Consider the following 21,572-nt stretch of genomic DNA (forward strand, 5'->3'; position numbering starts at 1 on the left):
AATCTTAATAATTCTTTTGATGGGCATTGTCTAGGATCAAACTCCAGAAGTCAGCATGCCCCATCACTCAGTTTTCTCCATACACTTGGCTCATACTTCAATGACTTTTTGCTGCACTATTCCCTTCTGCTTGTGGGAAAAGTGTAGCACTTTGCAATTCTTTTACAGGCACAGGTCAACCTTGCCAAATAAGCTGTAGGCTGAAGTTCACCAATATGTAGTACTAGAGCAGATGGTTATGGATGAGGCATAGTTTATCTTCAGATTTGATAGAGACTGGAACACTAAACCCATGTGAAATAATGGTCAAACAAAACAAAGCCCATATACATGGGCAAGACTTGTATAACAAGGGTGTAGTAGGTGTCCCAAAGAGCATTTGCTGTTGACAGCTTTGGCCTAAATGATCATCTAACTCAAGGGACCACAAACATATTTTAAAGTTTAGAAATGTTTCTAGATATAGGTTGCATCCACAAAAATTGAAACAATATAAACATTGACTGACTTTTACCTTGAAGCCAACGCCTGGCAGCCTTACAAGTTCTTTCCTTGCAGCTTCATACGGCAGCAGCTTAAGCTTATTTATCCACTCGTATCCACCCAACTCTTGGATCATACATGCTGATTTGTGAATAAAGCCAGCTCTATACCCAAATCCTGCTTTTGCCAGTGCACCATGGACAGAAGGTGCCACAAGCTGCTCTACATCAGGAAAATCAAAATACTTCACACCATCAATAACCCCAATTTCCTCCCCATACAATGAACACAATTTCTCTATCATGGAGGTAATTCTGGAACATAAATAAAACACACAAAACAAGTGAAATTTTAAAAATATACTTGTGGGCACACACACATTGGTCAAACAAAATGCTTTCATTACAAATGTCACAGGCAAATACTTCCCATGTTACTCTCCCTTCTGCAAATACTATGCATGATTTCACAGTAAAATGTCTCATTGCCATAGTTGACAAATTAAGACAATAACCTGAAAAACAGGTCAGTGAATAAAGAACAGTGTTATGAAGTCATCAGTCTTTCAATTAATTTCATGGCATCCACCAGTTCCTGTCCTGAACTAATCTTTTCAGTTCTACTCAATCATTACACGAAGTGTCTTCAACAAACTGTTTTTCATATTATAGTATTCTTTCTGCCACTACAATTTTTCCCTTCCACAGTCCTTCCAGGGCCATATTAACTATTCCTGGATGCTATAGGACATGTCACTCTAATCTGTCCAATACTTTGGTAACGGTTTCCCCAAAGCCTTATTTCCTTGCACATTGTTTTTAAACTCCTTATTACATTCTTATTCGCTTTTAACTTGTTAATGCTTTTCAATAGAACATTCCAAATTCTTCAAGAATATATATTTCCATGGTCAAATGATGCTATACTCCACATGTTGAACTAAAGCAACTTTTTCCTCAACTCCATATGACACCGGTAGGGATTTTATAATAAAAAAAAGGCATTTTGCTTGACAGTCTACTTCTCATATTATTTTATTTGCCACAAATAATATTACAACGAAACATAGAACTTTGGTGTGGTTGATTCATATACATTAGTTTAATTATTGCTTAATTTTGAGTATAAGGACCTTAATTTGACCAAGAAAACCTCTTTGGGAAAGTGTAGAGGATCAATAAGAAATCAAGGAAACACTTCCCTGCTTGAAGTCAATGATGTCCCTTAAAGGCATGCGAATCAACATTATGAGGATGCAGAAGTATTGGGAATACCAGTGTCTGAAGTGATTCCGCAGGAGGTGGTTTCTTATCCCACAGAAGACCACTGCCCGAAAGCCTAGCAACAATCTCTGTTTTTGTTTATGTACACGGCAAGTGCTCAATACCTCAACTATATGGAAAGATCGTTACCTTTACTGTTTCCATTATTTACTAACATGCATTTAAAATATGAAAAGCAAAGGCACCATTTTTTCAGACCACAACAAGCAATGTTAAGTCCCAATGCAAATGAGAAATCAGGAGTGTAGAAGCAATCATCACATTCATGAAACCAGCACAATCTACCAGCAGCAACACATCTGCATAAAAGTGCAATGACCTGAAGATGGCAACAGCACATGGTTATGATCTTTACATTGAACACATCAAGACAGATAGTATACAAAGATAATGATGGCCACTGGACAGACTAGTTATCTGCAATAAATGCATATCTATATTAAAAAAGAGAAAGAACTATTAGAAAGAAAAAGCATGCAAATCACGCCAGAAATCTTGCCCAGAGTCCCATAACTCACAATCTACACAACCTTTGATAATGGTATTGTACTACACAACCAAATTTACAACACAGAACAAGAAAAATTGCATATTTTACACGAATATGCCAATGTCTTTTTCATGTTATATAATACCAATACCTATGTCTGACATAAAAATAGCCCATTAGAAAACCGAGATTGTTACAAATGTGGCCAACTACTCACCTTTTAATGTGATTGTTTGATGAACAAATGAATGTCAGTATTGTCTCTAGTGGTTCCTGACACAGAAGTCTTACACCATAACATTTGCTAGCGGCTTTCTGAAATATAGGATCACGTTGACCCCAACGGTTATAGCACTCTTCTAAATTAGTGTCCAGTCTAAGGTATTTACAGAGCAGCATTCCATTCAGTTCATCTGCTGTATCACATATTTGAAGTTTCTTTTCTTCTTCACTAAGAGTCACTGAGTTTATACTTAAATGAGCAAGGAAATTTTTTAGAGACAAATCTTCATGCAGCTCACTAAGCAAAACAGAACACTTCTTAGAAGGTGCAACTTGTTTAGCAACTTTGTATAGTATGAAGTTATCTGTTTGTTTTAACATCCAAAATCTGCTGCAGAAGATTCCCCACCATTCATTTTCGTTAATCTTCTTCCACCTGTGGAGATAAGGAAATACCAAACCTGAATGTAATACGATTACTGCATAGCAAACAGCAAGTAAGCAATGCACTGTCATATAAACTCCATTAATACATTTTGGAAGAAATACATCCCAATTTTTTTAACCACATAAACCACAAATATTTCAAATGAAATTTTTTAAAAGTAAATAGTAACATTAATTCATTAGAAAAGTAATACTAACACACATTTGAATTGCTATCTGCATTGTTAAAGCATAGTGCTAGAGACAGTCAGTGACCTTATGCAAACATAACACGGAATGAGCTTGTGCACCTTGTGGCAGACAAGACAAATGTCAAACTGCAGTCTGCCAGAGAATATTGGTGAGAGATAGGGTGTCTAAGACAGATGCAATTAATGGCTGGCTTGTGTAGTCCATCTCTGAATAGTTCAGGCATATGTGATCACTACAAAGCTATAATTGCTGATGAAATAAAAAAAGTTCATATAAACTGTGGGAGATGTGACTGGATCATTTGATCGGTACACAATTTATACAGAGGTGCACAATCATGTCCAAAGATGTGAGAGTGCACCAAATGACAGTCTACCTTTGAAATTTAAGTACTTTTTCATACAGGATTCTGAAACATTACTGCCACGTATATACACTACTGGCCATTAAAATTGCTACACCAAGAAAAAATGCAGATGATAAACGGGTATTCATTGGAAAAATATATTATACTAGAACTGACATGTGATCACATTTTCACGCAATTTGGGTGCATAGATACTGAGAAATCAGTACTCAAAACAACCACCTTTGGCCATAATAACGGCCTCGATATGCCTGGGCATTGAGTCAAACAGAGCTTGGATGGCGTGTACAGGTACAGCTGCCTATGCAGCTTCAACACGATACCACAGTTCAAGAGTAGTGACTGGTGTATTGTGATGAGCCAGTTGCTCGGCCACCATTGACCAGACGTTTTCAATTGGTGAGAGATCTGGAGAATGTGCTGACCAGGGCATCAGTCGAACATTTTCTGTATCCAGAAAGGCCCGTACAAGACCTGCAACATGTGGTCGTGCATTATCCTGCTAAAATGTAGGGTTTCTCAGGGATTGAATGAAGGGTAGAGCCACGGGTCGTAACACATCTGAAATGTAATGTCCACTGTTCAAAGTGCCGTCAATGCGAACAAGAGGTGACCGAGATGTGTAACCAGTGGCACTCCTACCATCACGCCGGGTGATATGCCAGCATGGCGATGACGAATTTACGCTTCCAATGTGCGTTCATCGCGATGTCAGAACCTGGATTCATCTGAAAAAATGACTTTTTGCCATTCGTGCACCCAGGTTCGTCGTTGAGTACACCATCACAGGTGCTCCTGTATGTGTGTAGTGTCAAGGGTAACAGCAAAAATGGTCTTCGAGCTGATAGTCCATGCTGCTGCTGCAAACGTTGTTGAACTGTTCATGCAGATGGTTGTTGTCTTGCAAACATCCCCATCTGTTGACTCAGGGATCGAGACGTGTCTGCACGATCCGTTACAGCCAAGCGCATAAGATGCCTGTCATCTCAACTGCTAGTGATATGAGGCCGTTGGGATCCAGCACGACGTTCCGTATTACCCTCCTGAACCCATCGATTCCATATTCTGCTAACAGTCATTGGATCTCGACCAATGCGAGCAGCAATGTCACTATACAATAAACCGCAATCATGATAGGCTACAATCCGACCTTTATCAAAGTCGGAAACGTGATGGTACGCCTTTTTCCTCCTTACACAAGGCATCACAACAACGTTTCACCAGACAACGTCGGTCAACTGCTGTTTGTGTATGATAAATCGGTTAGAAACTTTCCTCATGTCAGCACATTGTAGGTGTCGCCACCAGCGCCAACCTTGTGTGAATGCTCTGAAAAGCTAATCCTTTGCATATCACAGCATCTTCTTCCTGTTGGTTAAATTTCATGTCTGTAGCACGTCATCTTCGTGGTGTAGCAATTTTAATGGCCAGTAGTGTATTAATACACAAGGGCCACCCAAGTAAAAGGAAATAAATAATTTTATATATATATATATATATATATATATATATATATATATATATATATATATATATATATATATATATATATATATATATATATATAGAGTTATAATAGAGGGAAACATTCCACGTAGGTGTCTGTATATGTGTGGATGGATATGTGTGTGTGCGCGAGTGTATACCCGTCCTTTTTTCCCCCTAAGGTAAGTCTTTCCGCTCCCGGGATTGGAATGACTCCTTACCCTCTCCCTTAAAACCCACATCCTTTCGTCTTTCCCTCTCCTTCCCTCTTTCCTGATGAGGCAACAGTTTGTTGCGAAAGCTTGAATTCTGTGTGTATGTTTGTGTGTCTGTCGACCTGCCAGCACTTTCATTTGGTAAGTCACATCATCATATATACTCCACAAGCAGCCGTACTGTGTGTGGCAGAAGGTACCTGTACCACTGCTAGTCATTTTCTTTCCTATTCCATTCACATAAACAAAACGAAGAAAAAGTGGCTGTCTATATATGCCTCCATATGAGCCCTAATTTCTAATATCTTATCTTCAGGGTCCTTCTGTGAAATGTATGTCAGAAGCAGTAGAATCATTCTACAGCCAGCTTCAAGTGTTGGTTCCCTAAATTTTTTGAATTTACCCTGAAGGTTGATCTTATAACCAATGAAAGTCACTAAAACTAGTGACTGACATATTGTGCATCTTTAAATTTTTCACTTTTGCAAAGTGTTTCCAGATGTAAAACTCTCAGTCAGAAAAATACTAGGGCTAAATGATTAAAAATTTTACTGTACTGAAACGAAAGGAATCCTATTCAATATAAACCCACACACAAATCATAGGCACATCCTGGAAAAAAAAAGAAGAAGGAAAAAAGGGAAGACAGAAGCTGCCAGCTTCTTTGGTAGTATCAAAGAGGCTTGAGTGCACAATGGTAACTAATTTTTTATCATGGGTTAAAATCTTGTCACCAACGACGACGATTACTACTACTACTACTACTACTACTACTACTAATAATAATAATAATAATAACAGACAAGCAAAAGTTAACATGTCAATAGTGTAAAAATTAAGGAAGGAGGGACACAATGCTGAATGGGGCAGGATTCAAGTATGTGTCGCAAGGCAGACAAGTAAAATGTTAACAATAAATATTTCATTAATGACATCAATTAATGTAATGAATGAATTACGAGACAGAAATTTCTGTGATGTTATGACCAATACCAAGGAAACAGTCTTGTAAAAACTCTGCAGCTTCTGTAACATAGAGCAGGACTTCCAGACTAGCAAAGCAACTCTGACAAAAACTGTTCTGTCTATTGGATTTGATTTTTAAAGATGCTTAAACAAACAAGTTGTCATTTACAGATGAGAAAACATACTTTCAAACACAGTACATTAGATTCTTACAGAAAAAATGAAGCACTGGAATTAGAGTGGCTAGTAATTTGTTTATTTTTCATAACACCACACTGAGAACGAATGTTGCAAACTGAGTGTCTGATGTGTATAGTCAAATAAAAGTGCCAGGAAACATTTCATTATTGTGAATGAAGAGTTTTGATTTGTTGTCATTTCTCCTCTATGACTATAACAGGAAAACTTCTGGACTATCATTTAGAAATGGACAGAAGAAATTAAAAATGCATAGAGACAAAGAAAGCCAAACCACTGGCATTAATTAAGGAACACCAATCTTCTTCTTTTTATGCCAGTGACCAAATTTTGCAAGAAAATGGTTCCCTACCTGCTACTGTCAAACTATCTAGACCTACATCCTATAGATCTGATATGGAATTTCGCAAAGAATATATCCAGTCATAATACATAAAGCATCTTGAATTCTTAAGAAAACGGAGAGTGTGATGCTTTTGCTACTAATGAATAATCGATTTGAAACTTCCTGGCAGATTAAAACTGTGTGCCCGACCGAGGCTCCGAGTTCGAGCCTCGGTCAGGCACAGAGTTTTAATCTGCCAGGAAGTTTCATATCAGCGCACACTCCGCTGCAGAGTGAAAATCTCATTCTGGAATAATCGATTTGTCCCATTTCCTGGTTCTATATTCCAGTTACTTCCCAGTTGGCCTCATAAGGCTGAATGGACCTCCTTCCAAACATTTCCATCAGAAAAACAATTTCAAATAGTCATAGTGTATCAGACTTGGAACCTCAGCTTTGCTAGCATAAAACATTAACCACTAGACTATGCAGTCAGTTTGATTTTGTTACTGTGATGTTAGCTTGTACTATTGTGACATGAAAGGACTTGAAGGGATGTGTATTACACCAAATAAGTGGGTGACAACTACTGGAGGAGAGATACATTCATGGAAGAGGAAACTCACAACACAAATATACTAGTTACCATGGATTTGAACAAAGAGACGGCATTATCATTCACAACTGAGACAGCAGCGTTTGAATCCGCAGACACCTCTGTTGGAAAATAGCACACCACTGGCAACGCTTTGTGAACATCTAAGGTAAGAAATACCATACATTCTGTTTCTGTTATTATTCTACATGAGCACTCCATTCAGTTGCGCATAAAGATGTGTTATGCGTGACAGCAACAACACTTAAATCCAGAAGAGCAGAATGTTATTTCTTCTACATTCCTCCCAGACGGGTGTCCAATGTGCTATCCATCGCACAACTTTGCTTGGTATCAGCAGTAGACTTATCAAAGGAACAATCAAAGTTATACACACAATTCAATATTAGAATACATGAAAAAAGGAAAAATTGAAAATGAATCGACTGAACTGCTGTATCATCTGCTTCATGGTACTTCAAATTACACCTGGACATACTGTATTGTGGTTTGTTATGGAACTGTATGTCAGGGTGACAGCAAACACCAGTACAATGAAATGAGACACACTTGCTAGTTTTGAGAACTAAGAATCGACATGGCCCACATGGGAGGAAAGGTTTGGAGGAAATGAGCCTATTAATACAAGCAAGAAAGAAGTAAGAAAGTAAGACATAAGTTGAGTAAAGGAAATACCATGACATCAACTCCGTCCACAAGTAACATTCTAGGTAAATTTATACAAGATGTCCTACAGCATAGGTGCTCAACCTGTCAATCATGACCAACCAGTCGATCGACACAGCTTTATGAGTCAATCTTTCAAAACCTTTTTCCAAAATCTATTTACAAGAGCTGTTTCTGTAGAATATCGGCTTGTCGACAATGAGTGTTTTGCACGGTATTTGTACTTGGTAAATCTGACAACAAAGTGTCTCCCTCTTTGATCTCCATCTGCAGTTTACAAGCTTTAATGCTTCCACCATGCAACAGGCATTTCTCCTGCATGGTGAGGTTACTACTTGCAAACTCTAACTTGGTGTGTTGTGAGGAACGGTGAGAGAGCTCAGAGTTTGCTGCAAGATGAGGTGGGAGAGGAGGGGGGATCAAGCTCCGCCTGCAGTAGGAAACACAAAACCCTGTTTTCGAGCTTCCCCGAAACAACAATGTGCACAATGGAGGCAATGATAAGTTAAATACTTCATGTTATCGAAACTGAGATTGCTGTTTGTATTGACATGTCAAATAACCACCTCATCCCCCATTTCCGAAACAATCACAGTCAAAATAGCACAACAATACACACGACGACGACAGCACAGCTCAGCAACAATGAAGCCAACACCAGCAAATAGTATGCTGTACAGCTGGCAACAAACAGCTGTACAAACATATACACCTACCTTTACATATTGTACCAAAAAACTGTTCTTCCCACTCACCGTGGAAGTGGTATGTTTTCCTGTGTTCAGCTGCACTCGGTTTCCACAAACATAATATGAAGTGAGAGCTATAACTTAGTGCACTGAGGAAGATGAAACACTCTAATCTTTAAACTAAACAACAATCACAGCAGTCGGTTTTTGTTAAGCCTGTACAAACAAGTCCTTCTTCAAACATAGCACCATTTCATGTATCAGAAGTACTGATGAAACAGAAAAACCCATCTTAATGATGGCCCAGTTGTTAAGGAGGTTTTTTTTTCCCTCTCTTTCTGCCAACTAGTGAGTGCCTGTTTTCCACATTTAAAAACAAGTCAGAGAAAATATTAGCCATCAGAGGCATGCCTCTGTCAAGACCTACTACAACATGAGAAGTTGGATTAATGGCAGAGAATATAAAATGTCAACCGATAACAGATTTGTAATCCTGCTTGCTTTTCTCATTGCAGTTAGATGAATCAGTAGATGGAGTCGATTCAGCCCCAGTTATGATATTTGTAAGGCTGATATTTTCAGATATCAGCATAAAAGAAGACCTGCTTACAATTTTGAACTTGAAAGACCTAAACAAAGAGCAGATTTTTACAATGCATTCAAAACCTCCTTTTCTGAATTTTTTTCAGCTATCAGTCTTCGGACTAGTTTGATGCGACCTGCCACGAATTCCTCTCCTGTTCCAATCTCTGCATCTCGAGAATAGCACTTGCAACCTACATCCTCAATTATTTGCTGGATGTATTCGTATCTCTCTCTTCCTCTACAGTTTTTACCCTCTGCAGCTCCCTGCAATACCATGGAAGTTATTCTGTGATGTCTTAACAGATGTCCTACCATACTGTCTCTTCTTCTAGTCAGTGTTTCCCATTGATTCCTTTCCTCATTGATTCTGCAGAGGACCTCCTCATCGAATACCTTATCAGTCCAACTAATTTTCAACATTCTTCTGTAGCACCACATCTCTAATGCTTCGACTCTCTTCTGTTCTGGTTATCTCACAGTCCATGTTTCACTACCATACAATGCTGTGCTTCAAATGTAGATTTTCAGAAATTTCTTCCTCAAGTTAATTATGTTTGATATTAGTAGCTCATGCCTGCTATGGTAGTTCAAGTTTATATGCCAACTGGCTCTGCAGATAATGATGAAATGTATGATGAGAGAAAAGAAATTATTCAGGTAGTGAAGGGAGACGAAAATTTAATAGTCATGGGTGACTGGAATTCGAGAGTAGGAAAAGGGAGAGAAGGAAACATAGTGGGTGAATATGGATTGGGGGAGAGAAATGAAAGAGGAAACCGTCTGGTAGAATTTTGCACAGAGCATAACTTAATCATAGCTAACACTTGGTTCAAGAATCATAAAAGAAGGTTGTATACACGGAAGAATCCTGGAGACACTAGAAGGTATCAGATAGATTATGTAATGGTAAGACAGAGATTTAGGAACCAGGTTTTAAATTGTAAGACATTTCCAGGGGCAGAGAGAGCATTAGGGAATGATTGACAAGAATGGGAGAAAGAAATACAGTAGAAGAAGAATGGATAGCTCTGAGGGATGAAGTAGTGAACGCAGCAGAGCATCAAGTAGGTAAAAAGACAAGGGCTAGTAGAAATCCTTGGGTAAAAGAAGAAATACTGAATTTAATTGATGAAAGGAGAAATATAAAAATGTAGTAAATGAAGCAGCCAAAAAGGAATACCAACGTCTCAAAAATGAGATTGACAGGAAGTGCAAAATGGCTAAGCAGGGATGGCTAGAGGACAAATGTAAGAATGTAGAGGCTTATCTCACTAGGGGTAAGATAGATCCTGCCTACAGGAAAATTAAAGAAACCTTTGGAGAAAAGAGAACCACGTGTATGAATATCAAGAGCTCAGATGGAAACCCAGTTCTAAGTAAAGAAGGGAAAGCAGAAAGGTGGAAGGAGTATATAGAGGGTCTATACAAGGGCTATGTACTTGAGGACAATATTATGGAAATGGAAGAGGATGCAGATGAAGATGAAATGGGAGATACAATACTGTGTGAAGAGTTTGACAGAGCACTGAAAGACCTGAGTCGAAACAAGGCCCCGGGAGTATACAACATTCCATTAGAACTACTGACGGCAGGTGTTGACAGATGTGAAAATTAATGAACTATCAGTTTAATAAGTCACAGCTGCAAAATGCTAATGCGCATTCTTTACAGACGAATGGAAAAACTGGCAGAAGCTGACCTCAGGGAAGATCAGTTTGGATTCCTCAGAAATGTAGGAACACGTGAGGCAATACTGACCCTATGACTTATCTTAGAAAATAGATTAAGGAAAGGCAAACCTACGTTTCTAGCATTTGTAGACTTAGAGAAAGCTTTTGACAATGTTGACTGGAATACTCTCTTTCAAATTCTAAAGATGGCTGGGGTAAAATACAGGGAGCGAAAGGCTATTTACAATTTGTACAGAAACCAGATGGCAGTTATAAGAGTCGAAGGACATGAAAGGGAAGCAGTGGTTGGGAAGGGAGTGAGACAGGGTTGTAGCCTCTCCCCAATGTTATTCAATCTGTATATTGAGCAAGCAGTAAAGGTAACAAAAGAAAAATTCGGAATAGGTATTAAAATCCATGGAGAAGAAATAAAAACGTTGAGGTTCGCCGATGACATTGTAATTCTGTCAGAGACAGCAAAGGACTTGGAAGAGCAGTTGAACGGAATGGACAGTGTCCTGAAAGGAGGGTATAAGATGAACATCAACAAAAGCAAAACGAGGATAATGGAATGTAGTCAAATTAAGTCGGGTGATGCTGAGGGAATTAGATTAGGAAATGAGACACTTAAAGTGGTAAAGGATGGTCGAAGTAGAGAGGATATCAAATGTCGACTGGCAATGGCAAGGAAAGAGTTTCTGAAGAAGAGAAATTTGTTAACATCGAGTATTGATTTAAGTGTCAGGAAGTCATTTCTGAAAGTATTTGTATTGAGTGTAGCCATGTATGGAAGTGAAACATTGATGATAAATATTTAGACAAGAAGAGAATAGAAGCTTTTGAAATGTGGTGCTACAGAAGAATGCTGAAGATTAGATGGGTAGATCACATAATTAATGAGGAGGTATTGAATAGAATTGGGGAGAAGAGGAGTTTGTGGCACAACTTGACAAGAAGAAGGGACCGGTTGGTAGGACATGTTCTGAGGCATCAAGGGATCACAAATTTAGCGTTGGAGGGCAGCGTGGAGGGTAAAAATCGTAGAGGGAGACCAAGAGATGAATACACTAAGCAGATTCAGAAGGATGTAGGTTGTAGTAAGTACTGGGAGATGAAGAAGCTTGCACAGGATAGAGTAGCATGGAGAGCTGCATCAGACCAGTCTCAGGACTGAAGACAACAACAACAGACTTCTTTTGGCCAGGAATGCCCTTTCCACCAGTGTGTTTGCTTTTTATGTCCTCCTTGCTCTTTCTGCCAAGAGCTACTTTACTGCCTAGGTAGGAGAATCCCTTAAATTCATCTACTTCGTGATCACCAATACTGATCTTAAGTTTCTCACTCTTCTCAATTTTGCTACTTCTCAATACTTCTGTTTTTCTTCAATTTACTCTCAGTCCATATTCTGTACTCATTACACTGTTCATTTCATTCCGCAAATTTTGTAATTCTTCTTCACTTTCACTGAGGATAGCAATGTCATCAGTGGATCTTATCTTTGATATCCTTTCACCTCGAATTTTTATCCACTCTTGAACCTTCCTTTTATTTCCGTCATTGCTTCTTCGATATATACTAGGGGTGAAAGGCTACATCTGTCTTACACCCTTTTTAATCCGAGCACTTCATTCTTGGTCTTCCACTGTTATTGTTCCCTCTTGGCTCTTGTACATATTGTATACTACCCATCTTTCCCAACACCTTACCCCTATTTTCTCGAAATTTCAAACATCTTGCACCATTTGGAATTGTTGGATGCTTTTTCTGGTTCGACAAATCATATGAACATGTCACAATTTTTCTTCTGTCTTGCTTCCCGTATCGATCACAACGTCAGAACTGCCTCTCTTGCCCCTTTACCAAGTCAAACTGATCATCGTCTAACACAGCCTGATTTTCTCTTCCATTCTTCTGTATACTTTCCTTGTCAGCGTGAGCTGTTAAGCTGATTGTGTGATAATTCTCACATTTGTCAGCTCTTGCAATCTCCAGAAGTGTATGGATGACGTTTTTCCGAACACCTAATGGTGTATCACCAGACTCATACACTCTACACACCAACATGAATAGTCAATTTCTTGTCACTTCCCCCAATGATTTTAGAAATTCTGATGGAATGTTATCTACCCTTTCAGCCTTATTTGATCTTACGTATTCTAAAGCCCTTTTAAATTCTTATTCTAATACTGGATCCACTCTCTCTTCCAACCCCCCCCCCCCCCCCCCCCCCAAAGCATTAGGCATTTCCTATGCGGTCTGCATCTCAGAGCACATGCTGGTGGCCACAACGGCAATTGCATTGATAGTAGCATATGTGTAGTTACTCTGTCCACCCTGGTCACCATATCGTTATGTTTGCTGAATGTCTTATTTATTAGACCCAGCTACTTAACAATCCTTAATGAGATTATAGCCACAGTGCTGGCTGATGAACATCTTTGGTGCAAAATTTGATCTACATCTACATGGATACTCTGGAAATCACATTTAAGTGCCTGGCAGAGGGTTCATTGAACCACCTGCACAATTATCTCTTATTCAAAACTCGTAAAACGTGCGGAAAGAAAGAACACCTACAGCTTTCCGTTCGAGCTCTGATTTTCCTTATAACGTGGTGATCGTTCCTCTGTATGTAGGTCGGTGTCAACAAAATATTTTCGCATTCGGAGGAGAAAGTTGGTGATTGGTATTTCGTGAGAAGATTCCATCACAACGAAAAATGCCTTTCTTTTAATGATGTCCTGCCCAAATCCTGGATCATTTCAATGACACTCTCTCCCGTATTTTGCGATAACACAAAACATGCTGCCCTGTTTTGAACTTTTTTGATGTACTCCATCAGTCCTATCTGGTAGGGATCCCACACCGCGCAGCAGTATTCTAAAAGAGGACGGACACGTGTAGTATAGGCAGTCTACTTAGTAGATCTGCTACATTTTTCAAGTGTCCTGCCAATAAAACGCAGTCTTCGGTTAGCCTTCCTCACAACATTTTCTATGTGGTCCTTCCAATTTAAGTTGTTTGTAGTTGTAATTCTTAGGTATTTAGTTGAATTTATGGCCTTTACATTTGACTGATTTATCATGTAACCGAAGCTTAACAAATTCCTTTTAGCACTCATGAGGATGACCTAACACTTTTCATTATTTAGGGTCAACTGCCAATTTTCATACAATTCAGATATCTTTTCAAAATCGTTTTGTAATTTGTTTTGATTTTCTGATGACTTTAGTAGTCAATAAACGACAGCGTCATCTACAAACAACCTAAGATGGCTGCTCAGATTGTCTCCCAAATCATTTATATAAATAAGGAACAGCAAAGGGCCTATAACACTACCTTGGGGAACGCCAGAAATCACTTCCGCTTTACTCGATGACTTTCCATCAATTACTACGAACTGTGACCTCTCTGACAGGCAGTCACAAATCCAGTCACATAACTGGGATGATATTCCATAAGCACACAATTTCACTACAAGCCGCTTGTGTGGTACAGTGTCAAAAGCCTTCTGGACACCCAGAAATATGGAATAGACCTGAAATCCCTTGTCAATAGCATTCAACACTTCATGCAAATAAAGAGCTAGTTGTGTTCCACAAGAATGATGTTTTCTAAACCCATGTTGACTGTGTGTTAATAGACCGTTTTCTTCGAGGTAATTCATAATGTTCGAACACAATATATGTTCCAGAATCCTGCTGCATATTGACGTTAATGATATGAGCCTGTAATTGAGTGGATTACTCCAACTACCTTTCTTGAACATTGGTGTGACCTGTGCAACTTTCCAATCTTTGGGTAAGGATCTTTCGTCGAGCGAACGGTTGTATATTGTTAAGTGTGGAGTTAACGCATCGGCATACTCTGAAAGGAACCTAATTGGTATATAGTCTGGACCAGAAGACTTGCTTTTATTAAGTGATTTAAGTTGCTTCACTACTCCAAGAATATTTACTTCTACGTTACTCATGTTGGTAGCTGTTCTTGATTCGAATTCTGGAAGATTTACTTCATCTTCTTTTGTGAAGGCATTTTTGAAGGCTGTGTTTAGAAACTCTGCTTTGGCAGCACTGTCTTCGATAGTATCTCCATTGCTATCGCGCAGAGAAGGCACTGATTGTTTCTTGCGGCTAACATACTTCACATACAACCAAAATATCTTTGGATTTTCTGTCAGTTTTTGAGACAAAGTTTCGTTGTGGAAACTGTTATAAGCATCTTGCTACATATCGAGCTTCTGTAAAAGTTCACCAAACTTGTGGATTTTGCATCTGTTTAAATTTGGTATGTTTGTTTCGTTGTTTCTGCAACAGCATTCTGACCGGTTTTGTGTACCTAGGAGGATCAGCTCCATCGTTTGTTAATTTATTTGGCATAAATCTCTCAATTGCTGCCAATACAATTTCTTTGAATTCAACCCTATCTGATCTACACTTATATTATTTATTTGGAAGGAGTGGAGATTGTCTCTCGGGAAGGCGTCAAGTGAATTTTCATCTGCTTTTTTAAATAGGTATATTTTTCGTCCCCCTAATGAACCATGGACCTTGCCGTTGGCGGGGAGGCTTGTGTGCCTCAGCGATACAGATGGCCGTAACGTAGGTGCAACCACAACAGAGGGGTATCTGTTGAGAGGCCAGACAAATGTGTGGTTCCTGAAGAGGGGCAGCAGCCTTTTCAGTAGTTGCAGGGCAACAGTCTGGATGATTGACTGATCTGGCCTTGTAACACTAACCAAAACGGCCTTGCTGTGCTGGTACTGCGAACGGCTGAAAGCAAGGGGAAACTACAGCCGTAATATTTCCCAAGGGCATGCAGCTTTACTGTATGGTTAAATGATGATGGTGTCCTCTTGGGTAAAATATTCCGGAGGTAAAATAGTCCCCCATTCGGATCTCCGGGCGAGGACTACTCAAGAGGATGTCGTTATCACGAGAAAGAAAACTGGCGTTCTACGGATCAGAGCGTGGAATGTCAGATCCCTTAATAGGGCAGATAGGTTAGAAAATTTAAAAAGGGAAATGGACAGGTTAAAGTTAGATATAGTGGGAATTAGTGAAGTTCGGTGGCAGGAGGAACAAGACTTCTGGTCAGGTGAATACAGGGTTATAAATACAAAATCAAATAGGGGTAATGCAGGAGTAGGTTTAATAATGAATAAAAAAAATAGGAGTGCAGGTAAGCTACTACAAACAGCATAGTGAACGCATTATTGTGGCCAAGATAGACACGAAGCCCACACCTACTACAGTAGTACAAGTTTATATGCCAACTAGCTCAGCAGATGATGAAGAAATTGATGAAATATATGATGAGATAAAAGAAATTATTCAGGTAGTAAAGGGAGACGAAAATTTAATAGTGATGGGTGACTGGAATTTGAGAGTAGGAAAAGGGAGAGAAGGAAACATAGTAGGTGAGTATGGATTGGGGGTAAGAAATGAAAGAGGAAGCCGTCTGGTAGAATTTTGCACAGAGCATAACTTAATCATAGCTAACACTTGGTTCAAGAATCATGAAAGAAGGTTGTATACATGGAAGAATCCTGGAGATACTAGTAGGTATCAGATAGATTATATAATGGTAAGACAGAGATTTAGGAACCAGGTTTTAAATTGTGATTTAGGAACCAGGTTTTAAATTGTAAGACATTTCCAGGGGCAGATGTGGACTCTGACCACAATCTATTGGTTATGAACTGTACGTTAAAACTGAATAAACTGCAAAAAGGTGGGAATTTAAGGAGATGGGACCTGGATAAACTGAAAGAACGAGAGGTTGTAGAGAGTTTCAGGGAGAGCATAAGGGAACAATTGACAGGAATGGGGGAAAGAAATACAGAAGAAGAATGGGTAGCTCTGAGGGATGAAGTAGTGAAAGCAGCAGACGATCAAGTAGGTAAAAAGACGAGGGCTAATAGAAATCCTTGGGTAACAGAAGAAATATTGAAATTAATTGATGAAAGGAGAAAATATAAAAATGCAGTAAATGAAGCAGACAAAAAGGAATACAAACGTCTCAAAAATAAGATTGACAGGAAGTGCAAAATGGCTAAACAGGGATGGCTAGAGGACAAATGTAAGGATGTAGAGGCTTGTCTCACTAGGGGTAAGATAGATACTGCCTACAGGAATATCAAGAGCTCAGATGGAAACCCAGTTCTAAGTAAAGAAGGGAAAGCAGAAAGGTGGAAGGAGTATATAGAGGGTCTATACAAGGGCGATGTCCTTGAGGATAATATTATGGAAATGGAAGAGGATGTAAATAAAGATGAAATGGGCGCTACGATACTGCGTGAAGAGTTTGACAGAGCACTGAAAGACCTGAGTCGAAACAAGGCCCTGGGAGTAGACAACATTCCATTAGAACTACTGAAGGCCTTGGAAGAGCCAGTCCTGACAAAACTGTACCATCTGGTGAGCGAGATGTATGAGACAGGTGAAATTACCTCAGACTTCAAGAAGAATATAATAATTCCAATCCCAAAGAAAGCAGGTGCTGACAGATGTGAAAATTACTGAACTATCAGTTTAATAAGTCACGGATGCAAAATACTAACGCGAATTCTTTACAGACGAATGGAAAAACTGGCAGAAGCCGACCTCGGGGAAGATCAGTTTCGATTCTGTAGAAATATTGGAACACGAATACTGACCCTACGATTTATCTTAGAAAATAGATTAAGGAAAGGCAAATCTACGTTTCTAGCATTTGTAGACTTAGAGAAAGCTTTTGACAATGTTGACTGGAATACTCTCTTTCAAATTCTGAAGGTGGCTGGGGTAAAATACAGGGAGCGAAAGGCTATTTACAATTTGAACAGAAACCAGATGGCAGTTATAAGAGTCGAAGGACATGAAAGGGAAGCAGTGGTTGGGAAGGGAGTGAGACAGGGTTGTAGCCTCTCCCCAATGTTATTCAATCTGTATATTGAACAAGCAGTAAAGGAAACAAAAGAAAAATTCGGAGTAAGTATTAAAATCCATGGAGAAGAAATAAAAACTTTGAGTTTCGCCGATGACATTGTAATTCTGTCAGAGACAGCAAAGGACTTGGAAGAGCAGTTGAACGGATTGGACAGTGTCTTGAAAGGAGGATATAAGATGAACATCAACAAAAGCAAAACATAGTCGAATGAAATTGGGTGATGCTGAGGGAATTAGATTAGGAAATGAGACACTTAAAGTAGTAAAGGAGTTTTGCTATTTGGGGAGCAAAATAACTGATGATGGTCGAAGTAGATGAGGTATAAAATGTAGACTGGCAATGACAAAGAAAGCGTTTCTGAAGAAGAGAAATTTGTTAACATCGAGTATTGATTTAGGTGTCAGGAAGTCGTTTCTGAAAGTATTTGTATGGAGTGTAGCCATGTATGGAAGTGAAACATGGACGATAAATATTTAGACAAAAAGGGAATAGAAGCTTTTGAAATGTGGTGCTACAGAAGAATGCTGAAGATTAGATGTGTAGATCACATAACTAACGAGGAGGTACTGAATAGAATTGGGGAGAAGAGGAGTTTGTGGCACAACTTGACAAGAAGAAGGGACCGGTTGGTAGGACATGTTCTGAGGCATCAAGGTATCACAAATTTAGCATTGGAGGGCAGCGTGGAGGGTAGAAATCGCAGAAGGAGACCAAGAGATCAATACACTAAGCAGATTCAGAAGGATGTAGGTTGTAGTAAGTACTGGGAGATGAAGAAGCTTGCACAGGATAGAGTAGCATGGAGAGCTGCATCAAACCAGTCACTGGAATGAAGACCACCACCACCACAACAACAACAACAACATATTTTTCGTTTATTTTTGGAGGATTTGGGGGTTACAATATTCAATCTCACTATGACAATCCTGGGTTCACTAATCTCTTTATCTGTTTTGGTGCTCATTATTAACTCAGGATTATTTATTGCTAAGAGGTCAAGTGTGTTTTCACAACCGTTTACTATTCGCGTGGGCTCATGAACTAACTGCTCGAAATAATTTTCAGAGAATGTGTTTAGGACAATTTCGGATGATGTTTTATGCATATCTCCGGAATTAAATGTCTATTTTCGCCAACATATCGAGGGTAAATTGAAGTCTCCACCAACTATAATCGTATGAGTCGGGTGTGTGTGTTTGAAATCAAACTAGTTTTCTTTGAACCTTTCAGCAACTGTTATCATCTGAATTGGGAGGTCGGTAAAAGTATCGAATTATTATTTTATTCCAGTTGCCAAAAATGACCTCTGTCCATACTAACTCACAGGAACTATCTACTTCAATTTCGCGACAAGATAAACTACTTCTAACAGCAAAAAACACGCCACTGCCAAACGTGTTTAGCTTATCCTTTCGGAACACCATTAGGTACTTTGTAAAAATTTTGGCTGATCTTATCTCCAGCTTTAGCCAGCTTTCAGTGCCTGTATCGATTTGAGCATCAGCGCTTTCTATTGGCACTTGGAGATCTGGTACTTTCCCAACATAGCTATGACAATTTACAACTGTTATACCAATGGTTCCTTTATCTATGTTCTTCCTGTGTTCGGCCTGCACACTTTGTGACAGAAACCTTTCTTGTGTTTTCCCGAGACCCTCTAACCTAAAAAAACGTCCAGTCCACGCCACACAGCCCCTGCTACCCGTGTAGCCACCTCCTGCGTATAGTGGACATCTGACCTATTCAGCGGAACCCGAAACCCAACCACCATTTGGCACAAATCGAGGAATCAGTAGCCTACATGCTTGCAGAACTGTCCGAGCCTCTGATTCAGACCCTATACTCGGCTCTGTACCATAGGTCCGCAATCGGTCCTGTCGACTATGTTGCAAATGGTCAGCTCTGCTTTCATCTTGCAAGCAAGACTGGCAGCCTTTACCACTTCTGTTAGCTGCTCGAAACAAGAGAGAATCTCTTCTGATCCAAAGTGACACACAACATTGGTACCGACGTGAGCAACCACCTGCAGTTGGCTGCACCCTGTGCTCTTCATGGCATCCAGGAGGACCCATTCCACATCTGGAATGACTCTACCCGGTTTGCACATGGAGTGCACAATGGTTTTCTTTCCCTTCTTGGGAGCCATGGCCCTAAGAGGCCCTAACACACCTAACGCTGGAGCTCCCAAATATCAATAATCTAACCCTCTGTGATTGTTCAGATATTGCAGTCTGAGAGGTTTCCTCTGAAACAGGTCAGGCGACAGCATCTGGCTCAGTAACAGTGTCAGCCACAGACAGCACCTGGAACCTGTTGGTCAAACAAACTGGGGAGGCCTTACGTGCGGCCGTCTGGTAAGTCGTTCGCCACCTGCTACGCCCCACGGCAACCTCCCAATCGACCACAGTGAGGGGTCAACCTCAGTGTGAGCAGTAACTGGGCTGGCCACGGTGAGGACCAATTGGAGGACTCGGATGTGCTGGGCGTCTATTGGATTCCCATGGCTGTCCCACAACAATGGTGCCCATCCACTGCAGCTTCAAGCTGTGTAACCGAAGCCATCACAGCCTGAAGCTGTGAGCGAAGCGTTACCAACTCGACTCACATCTGCACACAACAATCACAGTCCCTGTCCATACTAAAGACCGTGGAAAACTAAACTATGCACATAAATGAACTATCAGCACGTGCTGTGCAACTCTACTGTAGACCTTGACGAAAACTCAGGAACTGTGTCTAATAAATTGGATTAATACGCAGAGATTCAAAAATCTAACTACCAAAGTAATCTGGTGAAACTAAATTAATTCACCCCTGATTAGGAACTTGTAATATGTCACAAAATCAGTTTACTTTCCGACGCAAACGAAAATGCAAGAACTATGGCTATTAGATTTTAAATAAACACGCAGAAACTCGAGAAACTTAAACTATTGAACCACACAGATGATATTATAAAATTCGCTGCTGGTTAGGAACTCATTAAAGTCACAAAATCGGTTACTTCCCTGTTGCTGCTTGTGTCTCGGCTGCTACTGCCTGACTCTTTAATGACACGATCCCAGTACTTTGAAGTTTGTGCTAATATCCGGGTATGATTGTATCCCATTACATGATTCTTGGACAAACAGTGTTCTTCGACCACCACTTGTTGAGATACATTGCTTGAGTGTGTTGCTGGTGTTCCTGGCATTGATCTTCGATGGTGCGCACTGTTTGTTCAATATATGTCTGACCTGACACTCCTCAATAATGTTCATGTTTTATTGGATGTGCAAAAGACCGTATTTACTCAGCGTTCTATCAGTACACACCCAATTTTTTTTCCGATAGTGGGCCTCTGTACAGTATAAAGACAGTGGCTACCTCTTCCTTTCTGACTTTGTGACGTTTCCACCATATTCTTCTCCCACAATACATGTTTATTTTACTTCTACTTGCTACCAGTCAGACAAGACCATTCAGTAACAGCAAGGTAGGGAGAGAGTACTGTGCACCAAGTTGTGCAACACATGGTTGCAGGCCGTGAGAACAACTTGCTAGAGATGACTGTATATCATGCTGTACTGTACAGACAGCTGGGAATCACATACTGGGCATGGCATGAAGCACTACAATGTTGTTAGTTAATACTTATTATCTGAACACTGCTATGCTCCTCCAGCCACACTGTCAACATTAACTACACTAACAGAAGGTTAATAATAAATTCATGAAGCCTTTAACTAAAGTAAAAATGTAAA

General features: G+C 39.8%; 1 protein-coding gene across 2 annotated transcripts in view; it reads right to left on the reverse strand.

Moving 5' to 3' along the window:
* The window catches only part of LOC126248066 (N-glycosylase/DNA lyase), a 97,664-nt gene that overhangs the window by 5,142 nt on the left and 70,950 nt on the right, over positions 1-21,572 (reverse strand). For both annotated transcript variants that reach the window (XM_049948707.1, XM_049948708.1), the window contains exons 2-3: positions 2,474-2,914; positions 515-797 (exon numbers count right to left, since the gene is read on the reverse strand). In XM_049948707.1, the coding sequence (XP_049804664.1) occupies positions 515-797; positions 2,474-2,914 (724 nt within the window). The remainder of the gene's footprint in view (positions 1-514; positions 798-2,473; positions 2,915-21,572) is intronic.

Source organism: Schistocerca nitens, chromosome 3 (genome assembly GCF_023898315.1).
Source record: "Schistocerca nitens isolate TAMUIC-IGC-003100 chromosome 3, iqSchNite1.1, whole genome shotgun sequence".
Classification (NCBI taxonomy): domain Eukaryota; kingdom Metazoa; phylum Arthropoda; class Insecta; order Orthoptera; family Acrididae; genus Schistocerca; species Schistocerca nitens.